Source organism: Chelmon rostratus, chromosome 8, assembly GCF_017976325.1.
Source record: "Chelmon rostratus isolate fCheRos1 chromosome 8, fCheRos1.pri, whole genome shotgun sequence".
Taxonomy (NCBI): domain Eukaryota; kingdom Metazoa; phylum Chordata; class Actinopteri; order Chaetodontiformes; family Chaetodontidae; genus Chelmon; species Chelmon rostratus.
The window spans coordinates 10,908,196-10,919,508 of record NC_055665.1 but is presented as its reverse complement, the minus strand read 5'-3'; the positions used below and the strand labels follow the sequence as shown (position 1 = coordinate 10,919,508).

The window sequence follows — 11,313 nt, the reverse complement described above, 5'->3', positions numbered from 1 at the left end:
ATATGTAATAAATTCACCCTTATTCTGTTTGGCTGTTTTCATCTAGATTTAAATGACGAGCCGGGGATGGGGGCTGCAAATTAGCTCCGGTTAAACACCATGAATACATCTGTTTGGTTGCTTATCTGTATGAAACAATGTCTGTCTGTAAATACACAGAAATGAACAGTTATTTTAAATCCTGACGACACAGATTGAGGATTGGTTAAACAGTGTCTGCAAAGATGTTTGACTGTTCAAACTACCAATTTATGTCATCAAGATCACTCACATCTTTTTCAATCAAAGAATTTCAACGACCATTATTTTATATTTCCAGTGTGTGTGTGTGTGTATTTATTTCATTGTTTTTGCATATTTCTCCACATGATTTGATGTGTATTTGGGTGTTTGCAGCCTGTGTATTTCCAGTCCTCCTGCTCCAGCTTCTCCTGTCTACCATCTCTGCTGCCATGCTGTGTCCTGTGCTCCTTTGTGCCGCCCTGCTCCTCCTGACGCCCCTGGAGATCACGGAGGCTCGCGCTCTGCACCCTTCTCCTGATGCTGTGCAGGTATGGGGAGGGGGGGAGGGGGGAGACAACCAAGAGGGGGAAGGATAGAAAAGGAAGAAAGGAGTGGATTGAGGGGACCAGAAGGAGGGAGCGAGAGCAGGAAAGAATAGGAGAGAGTAATGAAATGTATCACTGATTGAATTATTCTCTCTCGTACACTCCCTGACAATTAAATTTTATCTTTTTTTTTTTTCCCCTCCTGGAGTTTATGGAGCAGTTTCTGGAACGTTACAATGACCTTTTGACCCTGGACGACCTGGAGAACCTGTTGAACAGCCAACCAGAGGAGCAGTCCACCTTCTCCTCAGGTGTCAAAGCGGCCGAGTACCCCAAATGGGCTGATGCACAAACGCAGGCTGAGACCCCCTGGCTGCGCCTGCTGAAGGGGGCTCTGGCCAATCAGAAGCGAGCAGAACCAGACCGGTCAAGGAGGGGATGGAACCGAGGATGCTTTGGGCTGAAACTGGATCGGATCGGGTCCATGAGCGGACTGGGCTGTTAGTGGAGAGGAACTAAAGACTGGTGGCATCCCCCTTAGAGTATAATAAGGGGAAAGCGCACATGCAGAGGCGTTGCCGTGCAGTGAAGGGTGTTTACATGCGTGTACACTACATGTAGTATGGTGTAAAGTTGCAGCATTGCTAATGTGGTTTCATCCAGCGTAGGTGCCATAGATCAGACGCTTCACACGATTGTGGCTGTTTCAACAGAGCAGCTGTAGTTTATTCTGTGTATTAAACTGAATATTAGAACATGTGAGCTATGTTTACATCAAACCATCATCTTTGGTTGTTGGGCTTGTTTTTTAAGTAAACTGCCACTTTATGTGTTTCTAGCTGTGTCTGCGTACAGTAAATGTAAAAGTGTTGAGACATTTTTTTTGGCCAGAGGATTGAGCGTAAAATCAGGTGTAATGGACGTGGATATCTAAAAATGATGGCACCTGTACTTCCTGCCGTTTCTTTGTATGTTTACTTATGATTTGCATGAATAAATGGATTTGACATTTTCTGTGGTCTGTTTTTTTTGTGTGAAAGAGTGAGATTCAGCGTCCATCTCTGTCCCACACGTCAATCCCAGTTTGTAGACTCTCTATTAACATGCGTCATCTCAATTTGTCCTTCAAATTGGAGCTTTAAATTCTCCTGACAGATATGTTTTTTTATGCTTTATTAAATCTTCCAATGGCTGTTGGAGGAAGTTACATTTCTTCCCACATCATTCTGGAGTATGGTTGGCCAATCCTAATAACTGAATGCATGAAGACCCTCTGCAGCATCCAAAATTGATTTCATTATGATGTTACAGCCAAGTTCCCAGGGCAAAGATATTGAAGCGCTGTACACGGAAATGGAAATAAATATATTGGCATCTTTGTCAGATAAGCTCATAAAATAATCCACTTGATATTTTTAACATGTGTACATATGTATATATAAATATGATGCAATTTTACACTCTTTGTAGCAGCAGCGTCCCCAGTTTGAGGACATGAATTCTTTTAAACTTGGAGGCACCACACAGAGGATCAAACCAACACCCTTAACTGACAAATCAATCCCACCTCAAGGTACACATCATATCACATGATCTTCAGGAGCTAGCCTGTTCAGTTGTCATAGAATTGTTTTAAATCACCTGAAAAATATGCAGAAATGATTTCACTGCAGCATTAGATATGCAGGGCTGAATAAGAAATCCCCCCCCCACAGAGAGACGAAATGAACGCACGTGTTTAGGCTGCACATATTAAGAAGCTGAGAAGAACTTTCTGTCCGTGTTGGTTTAAAAGCCCACGTACAAAGTTCACTCTCAGCTTTGAACCATATCACATGATCTGTACCATTTTTACAGCAGAGCAGACTCTATGTGCAGATGAGGATCATGTGACATGACTGAAAGCTCTAGAACAGCTACTAGATGCACCTTGAGGTGTTTTGTCAACTGCTGCTTCCGAGATCAGGAGGGGCCTCTGAACATCAAGGCTTTTTCAGATCAACTGCAGGTGCATCAGTGGGTAAATCTGCTAACACCTGTGGAGTTTTTTTTCAATGTAAACTGATCAGTTCAGGGCTGATCTTCTAAATTCATCACAGACATCTTAATCAAGCCCCTCCCTCATTAAGTTAGGATTGATTCAACTTGTCTAACTGACAAGCGGGTGGTTTTGAATCACCTTGGGCGAATGAAGTGAGTGTTTTTAGATGAATTTTGAAGATTTCCGTTGCAACACTAGATGGCAGCCTCTCTCCATCATGTGTTCATTTGTTTTTCAACACACGCGGCCGCTCTGGACTTTGCACTGGAGGTATGTACAGAACACAAGCTGTGTAAATCAGTTAAAGGCCTCTTTCACAAGCACACTGAGAGGTGCAAAAATCTGCAGAACTGCAGCTCACACGCTCAGTTGTTATTGCACTTTCTGATAAAGTAAACTGGGAGAAATAACACTAATTTACAGAAATGCTGCTGTAATTTTGTTCTAATGGCTATGATTACAGATGTTCTTGTAATCTTACAGTGACCTTTACACTGAACTTAAGTAATAATTCACCCAGATATTTTATTCCATGGCTTCTCACTTCCCTCCCTACAGTGGTCAAAAGTTGGCTGTTGTAATATAGAAAGAACATGTGATCTGTATGAGGCGGCATTTACAGTACTGAGAGTACAACATACACCAAGTGTTAACAAGCCAGCCAGCATCTAATCTTAGCCCGACCTTTACTTCCCCTCTTTGACCTTAAGCTGAAAACCAGAGGCCAACACTGGCATGCGCTCTGGGTTGTGGTAGTCAAGCTATGCCCGGGCCACTGGACGGCAGCCATGAAACACAGCAGCACTGTCCAGTTTTAGTGCAGAGCTGCATGTCTGCTGGCTTGCTGCAAAACACGCAGGACCAGCCGTGGTGGAAAATACTGTTACTGAGTGTCACCTTTTGTCAATTTAGAGAGTCAATGTGTTGCACCGTCATGGTCTGGTGTGGTGGCAAGATGCCATGCCGTGGGTATGCTTTCAATTCACTGTCAACAGTGCCCGCTGGTGAGGCCCAGTGAGCAGCCAGGGGGATATTTCCGACAGGCGTCAACCCCCTGGTTTAAACTGACAGTCTCATTATTCTGATTTAACATTTTATATCATCCTCTGGACGGCTTTCCTTTCTAATGCAAACACTGTCGCCAGACAGAAGAGTCAAAATAAACTCAGAACACGTCCATGGCTTCTCATTCTGTGCGTAATTAAAAGTGAAGACACATCACAGAGTGCAACGCTTTTATCCAGACAAAAAAAAAAAAGTATTTCAATTAAATATATATATTTTTTTTATCAGCATTCAGTTTATTTTAGTGTTAGTAATTTCTGGATAAAAACTCGACCAAGTGCATGAACTCAGGCAGACTGAAGACGCCTCCTCTGCACATGCGTAATGATCACGTGCTCGTTTTGAGTACCCCAGACTCAATTTTTGACTTCTGCTGAGGAGATGGAGAGGCGGAGGAGGAAGGGCAGCTTTCCACATTCACAGAGTCTGAAAGTGAAGGGTCATGGTCTTTGGACATGAAATGTCACAGTCAGTAGGCAGAGATTTGATCCCTCGGTTGCTCCCTCTGTCTGTATTTATTGAGAAGGTCAGTGAGGGACCCCTCTCTTTTTTCAGTCCACTATCTGAGCATGTTAATGTCTGAGTATCTATATCTAGACCCCTGAAAGGTGAGGAAGGCGGAAACAGTCTTGATGATATTGTAACTTAAAAAAAATATTAATCTAAAAAACCTATTTCATAGTATTGGGCCGACAGTTAGTAGCAGAAATGAGATGATAAGAGAGAAGCTTCTAGACTTGCATGTCTCTTTGCAGGCTGACGACCTTGACATTCAGAGGGGGCGGGGCGAGGAGCAGTGACCTATGAGGAGGGGCGTGGCTTTAAACTCTGGTTAATCATAAAAACACCCAGCTTAACTTTGCTCTTCCCCACTCACACCCGGAGTCGCAAGACAGACTGAGGCGTCTCACAAACGGTAAAATACCTTCAATGATGGAATCATGTCAGTCAGAAAGGGTCAGGAACCTGCAGGTCCTCAGCAACAGGCTGCATGATGGGATGGCTTCATTTAGACCACCTGGAGACAATCTGCATGGGCTTGATTGAACCTAATTTTAAAGTAAATGTGTTCATAGTGTTAAAAGAAACCCCCTTTGCTTTGCTTTATAGTGCTGTTTTAAATGTAATTCTTGCTACTTAAAGGCTACAAATATGTTATTCAGCGTACATTTTCTGTGGGTTTTACACTTCAGGGAAAGTTCTGGTCTGCAGATTTGCACATTTGGACTGAGGTCTCAGCTTTCCAGTGGAATGTTTTTGCATGTTCATTTAAACTTTTTGCTGATCTCAGCACACGCTCTTATAAAGTGTTATCAGGTGACAACTAATATCTGGCATCATAAGTGTTGCTGTATCAGTATTAAACAGGAAGTATTATCCTCTGACATTTCTCCTCTTGTTTCTCCTTCCAGAGGACAAGAACAACCCAGGCAAAATGGTCAAAGTCGGTATCAATGGGTAAGAGCTCAATTTTCATCCACTCACTCAACAGAATTAACTGAATCTCCTTAATTAGCACAACCAAATAAGCAACATGCATTAAACTTCAACACACTCATATCCCGGTGCTCTCTGCACCCTCAATTCACAATGCCACACCCCTCTCATCTGTGCACACAGGCTGCATTTAACACTGATCTAGTGCAATGACTGCTGCAGTCTGTGCTGCTTCAAGGTTTTTGGTGTTTTTTTATTTTTTATTTTTTTGGTGTATTTGTATTCAAATACACTCTCATATACATACATAAATGCTCAGATATACATTGAAGTTACAAAAGCTTATACAAAGACCTGTCCTAAAAGTTCAAGGCAAGATGAAGTGGATTAAATACAACTAAGGGATAGAAAGGCTACTAAATTTTTTACAGTAAAAATCAATGACAGACAATATGTCAGTGAATTCCACACAACGGCGCCTCTGAAAATGTGACCGCATTAATGGAACATAAAGGAAGACGTTCAGACTGTCGTGTAGGATATGATTGAAAGTGTTTCGCTACCAGTGAGTGCTGCAATAAAATTATGTAAATAAGCACAAAAGTCGATTGTTTGTTGATCCAAAAGACAGTTAAAAGATTAGGCCAACAATGTAAGACACTTCAAAAGAATGCACAGCATTTGTATGCCTCAGTATGGAGGGTCAACTCCATAAAAGCTGGCTCAGATGTCTTTATATCTGTCTCTGAATGATTAAACACAGGAGTGTCGACTGTTTCGACCTCCTGCTCTGAACACAGGATGACTGCAGTCTTTGTGATTGATAGTGATTCCATGCAGCAGCTGAGGAAGACGTGTTTTGTAATAAAGGCCATACACAGATGCACATGCAACATCCTGTGGACAGTCACCCAGCTCTGAACTTTGCCCCTCAGCAGATAACAATGTGGGCTTCGACATAGGGGTCATTCGACAGCTTTTCTGCTGTCTGAAGCAAGCAGAAGAGGACCTGCGTAGCTTCAGTGTTATTTAACACACATAATGTGACGTTAAAGTCTCTCTATCAGTTTCATGGATCTGTTCTTTATCTCTCTGCCCCTCTTCCTCCACCCCCCAGTGAGGGAGAACAGAGTGTATTTGTGCCAGGATTTTGGACCCGTGGTTAAAAAGTAACTCAGCTGCTTGATCAAACAGCACGCTGCCGTCACCAGGATTACCACATTAGAGGTTCATTTTGACTTTAGCCCCCATAGAGGAGTGCGAGAGCAACACACACCTCCCCCGGCCCCTCCCCCTGAACCTTGCCCTTCCTTCGTAGGTGGTTTCAGGTCTCCTGCGGAGCTGTGTCTCTCACAAGGGAAAAAGCTGTAGCAGTAATGATGTAGGCTGCGTTTAGGTTTAAGTGAAAGTCAAAAACCCAATTTTACATTTTCATGAGCGATCACTCCCCCTTCATAATCATCTGGAGCTTCACTCCACTTCACCGAGATCATCCAGTGACAAGGTCTTATACTACCATCTAGAGGCCAGACTAAGAAACAACACTGTTCACTTTTCAGATTCGGCCGCATCGGTCGTCTGGTGACCCGTGCTGCTTTCACCTCCAAGAAGGTGGAGATTGTGGCCATCAATGACCCTTTCATCGACCTGGAGTACATGGTGAGTAAATGAACATTGCTTGTAATATAAGACACCAAGATTAGGGTTTGAAATCCACACCAGCCATCAGCCAGATGTTTGAGATAAGTAAAATATGTGTTCACATCGTATGATAAGCTGTCTCATCTCCTCTTCACGCTTCCTCTGTAGGTCTACATGTTCAAGTATGACTCCACCCACGGCCGCTTCAAGGGCGAGGTCAAGGCTGAGGGCGACAAGCTGATCATCGATGGACATAAAATTACCGTCTTCCACGAGTGAGTCCACTTATCAGGCTTTTAAAGTAGGACGCATGTTTAATTGAAAGTTCACACACAGAGAGAAGCAAAAGGAAGAGCTGAGGAAGAATTTATCGTGTCTCCAACTTTTCTCTCTGCTTTCAGGAGGGACCCCGCTAACATCAAATGGGGTGAGGCTGGTGCCCAGTACGTGGTTGAGTCCACTGGTGTGTTCACCACCATCGAGAAGGCCTCCGTATGTGCTCAATCCCAAACTTTTGACAAAATGATCATGATGGAAAAAAAACAACAAAAACAAACGTGACTTGCAACTGGCCAAAAAAGATTAAATATTATTTCAAATCACTCTGCAGGCTCACTTGAAGGGTGGCGCCAAGAGAGTCATCATCTCTGCACCCAGCGCTGATGCTCCCATGTTCGTCATGGGGGTCAACCATGAGAAGTACGACAAGTCCCTCCCAGTTGTCAGGTAAGACTCAAAGTATCAGTTTCTTTAGTGTGCTTCCAGATTTCCAACCCAGAGACTGTAGGTTTGAACCCATCACATTGAGTGTTAAAATAATTGTTTTGCTTTTGGATGAAAAACATTTTTGAGATGTTGCCTTTTTATTTTGAAAATCCTCACTCAACTAATGCTGTTCTTTACAGCAACGCCTCCTGCACAACCAACTGCCTGGCCCCCCTGGCTAAGGTCATCAATGACAACTTCGGCATCATTGAGGGCCTGATGGTAAGGACCAAAATACGCCTGTGAACAATCTGGCAGTGAGATGTTAAGAAGCCCCTAAAACCAGATTAACAAACGGCCCAAAACGCCAACATGACATTACAAAGTTGGAGGGGTTAGGCCAAATTTAATCATCTCCTTTCTCTTCCTCTCTGCGAATCAGAGCACAGTTCATGCCATCACTGCCACCCAGAAGACCGTGGACGGCCCCTCTGGCAAGCTGTGGAGGGACGGTCGTGGTGCCAGCCAGAACATCATCCCCGCCTCTACTGGTGCCGCCAAAGCTGTCGGCAAGGTCATCCCTGAGCTCAACGGGTCAGTGCCAACAACACATGACTGATTGCAGTATGTTATTGCATGAACGGGAGTTGCACGAAACTCTGAATTTTTTTTTTAGTTTGGGACATTTACCGACTGAATGTGTTTTACAGCAAGCTGACCGGCATGGCCTTCCGTGTCCCCACCCCCAACGTGTCAGTGGTTGACCTGACAGTCCGTCTGGAGAAACCCGTGAGTCACCACAACCAAGAAGCATTCAAAACATTTAATGGGCTAAAATTCATTTCACTGTACCATCCTCATCATCCTTTTTATTTATGTATTTTTTTCTTTCTGTCAAATTCCACAAACAGTCCAAAACCAGCAATTAATTTATTCTGGTAACAAATATTTCCAGCAAACTACAAACTTCTACAAACTGCTTATGATCATGGTAATGAGGCACTGCAGTTTAGTTTGAATTCAATCCTTTGTTCCCTGTCCTAAATTAGTGCACCAAATGTGTATCAATCCATGGCTGAAAATAGTCCCCCACAAATGCTCTATTTACTCCTATTTGAGTAACATTTGCCTAATCCTGCAGTATCCAGCTGCTTCTTTTAACTGTTTTTGTTAGGATTGATGAGTCTTTATCTACATTTTTCACATTTAATTGAATCTATTATCTTTATTTTATTTTACATACATGCTTTGCTTTTTGTGAAAGGGGGCTTGAGGCTGAGTGTTCGGTGAAAAGTATTGAGAGATTAATTGTGGACTTTATTCTTTTCATGGAATTTAAAGAGCGGAAAACTTTTGAACAACACCAGACTTCCTGTTTAATAAATTAGTTATTTTATGTAATAATAAATGTGATTTATCTGAAATTCCCCTCGAATGCAAACAGAATCTCTTTTCTTCTCAACAGGCCAAATACGATGATATCAAGAAGGTTGTGAAGGCTGCAGCTGATGGACCCATGAAGGGCATTCTGGGATACACAGAGCACCAGGTATGTGTTTGTCTCTCTCCTCTCTGATCTTTTAACTGTTTGTCCGTCGGCGTTCCCATTAATGTGGCGACCTCTCTCTCTGCTCTCCCGCAGGTCGTCTCCACAGACTTCAACGGCGACTGTCACTCCTCCATCTTTGATGCTGGCGCTGGCATCGCCCTCAACGACCACTTTGTCAAGCTGGTCTCATGGTACGCCTTCAGCATCGAGTACTTTCACTTCCTCTTCTCTATTTCCAGCAATGCAGAGTTGCTCATTTTGTTTCCCTCCTTGCTCCTCAACCAGGTATGACAACGAGTTTGGATACAGCAACCGCGTCTGCGACCTGATGGCCCACATGGCTTCCAAGGAGTAAACCCAACCAGCACCGTCACTGCACTGTGCCACATCACCCACATTCTCCTGATGCCAGAGTTATACGTTTACAATAAGACATTGTATATCTATGACTCCATCCGGTTCCATCTGATAGTCGACCCCCGTTAGATGCCTGAGGAAAAGTCCCACAGAGAGCAAATGAAAAAGATTTAGATTGGTGACCAATTATGACTTTTTTGTATTTGTTAAAGTCCCTGTTCTGTTCTTGTGTGAGAGATCTTGATGTGAGTCTGGCTGTAGTACTGAGGTACTGCAGTCAGTGGTGGAATAAAGTCCTCCGTTTGTGAGATCCACGTCCTCCTTTTGTCCTTTGTCACTGCACAGAACAAATCCATAGAAAAACGCTCCAGTGTGATTAATGCTGGTATCGGTAGCTGGATTCTTTATGTAGGTCAGTGACTCAAGCAAACCCTGAGAGGGATCTATCAACACACCCGATCAATGCCCTCCTGTGAGAATACACTGACGGCTCTTCATTGTTTGGTCTCTTAATTAGGTGGGACCGTGGAGGATAATTTATTGGCTGCTCAAATGGATTCTTTTTCAAATATTGTTTCCTCCACCTGCCTTTTTGTCCTGCTCAATGCCTGGTCCAGCTGGGAGAGTACTGTAGCATGGCTAACACAACCTCAAAAGCCCACTACAATGGCTTGATATGAGGCTTTTATTTAAACTATTCTTGGAATTTGACCCTGATCCATCTGTATTGGTCACCTTGCCTTCATCACTGATCAAGGAAGTACTTTAACTCAAATACTGTACTTAAGTACCATTTTGAGGTACTTGTACTTAAGTGTATCCAATTTATGCTACTTTATACTTCTACTCTACCACATTTCAGAGGGAAATATTACACTTTCTACTTCTAGAAAGTTGTTTAATTAGTATAGTTACTTTAATTTTACATATGGAGCATATGATCAAGTTATTAGTTATGATGCTGTTATAGACTAAATGCACTCACAGGTGTTGCTGTGGTTATGTTGCTGATTAGACCTGCTCAGGCTGGAGCTCTGCTGGGATGTAAAGTCCAGAATTTTTTTTTTTTTTTTTTTTTTTTAACCTTGCTGGACACGTTAATGACTTAGATTATTATCTTGCATGCATAAGATAAACGTATAAAACATAATCTTTTGAGACCTTGAAGATGCCATCATTTAATACTCACACATAGTGAGTACTTTTTACTTTTGATTTGTTTTTATGTAACTAAAGCTCCTTTGAATAGTCAGCCTTGTAACACTGGTCATACAGTTTCAGAGCTGATAATTAGCTCTTCAGTCTTTTTCAATCAACCATACAACCATAGATATATTACTAGAAATATTCTGTTCAAGTCAGATTGAAGCTCAGATACCAAAGTTCACTATGATGGTTATTTATATATGTACATCAGTGTTTTCTGACACCTTTTCCCTAATCTGCAAAACCGAAGCTACAGCAAACACAACACCTGATTACATGTATGATGTACAACATATGTGAAGGCTCATATAGGATGTATTCAAATGTATTGTGTGTTCTTGTTCCTTTGTGCACGTTCACAGTGACAACAGTGAGTATCATCCTCAAAGTGGTGTGTAGCGGGACCTCAGTGACGGATGTGTGGATAAACAGGGATAATGTGGATCAAGTTGAAATAAAGAAAGATAGTACAGAGGTGGAGAGGGGGTACTAGGTGGGACAGAGGTTAAACACCCTCAAATACACCACCTCTCTCTCTCTCTCTCTCTAAAAACAAGCATCACTACTCACTATGGTGAGTAGTGATGCTTGTTTTTATAACCTGTTTTTCTGCATAAATAAAAAAAATAGAGAAGAACCGTTCCAGTTTAGGATACCTCTGTTCTGGCGTGTTGTCTTGATGTGATTGTGTTCATTTATCCATCTTGTCACTTATGAGACTCAGCTGACGACTCGCTGGGATCATCAGCAGGCAAATGTTAAAG

The 11,313-nt window shown here is 42.6% G+C and overlaps 2 protein-coding genes across 2 annotated transcripts; both read left to right on the top strand.

Moving 5' to 3' along the window:
- The first annotated feature begins 452 nt into the window (after positions 1–452).
- On the top strand, positions 453–1,053 carry wu:fj39g12 (uncharacterized protein LOC563937 homolog). The gene is made up of 2 exons (XM_041942137.1): positions 453–551; positions 757–1,053. The coding sequence occupies exons 1-2, from the start codon at positions 453–455 to the stop codon at positions 1,051–1,053; spliced, it is 396 nt and encodes a 131-aa protein (XP_041798071.1).
- Positions 1,054–4,507: 3,454 nt separating this feature from the next.
- On the top strand, positions 4,508–9,653 carry gapdh (glyceraldehyde-3-phosphate dehydrogenase). Its single transcript, XM_041942054.1, has 12 exons — positions 4,508–4,570; positions 5,067–5,112; positions 6,651–6,750; positions 6,901–7,007; positions 7,134–7,224; positions 7,343–7,458; positions 7,638–7,719; positions 7,880–8,031; positions 8,148–8,226; positions 8,903–8,986; positions 9,080–9,177; positions 9,272–9,653. The coding sequence occupies exons 2-12, from the start codon at positions 5,090–5,092 to the stop codon at positions 9,339–9,341; spliced, it is 1,002 nt and encodes a 333-aa protein (XP_041797988.1). The 5' UTR covers positions 4,508–4,570; positions 5,067–5,089; the 3' UTR covers positions 9,342–9,653.
- Positions 9,654–11,313: the final 1,660 nt, after the last annotated feature.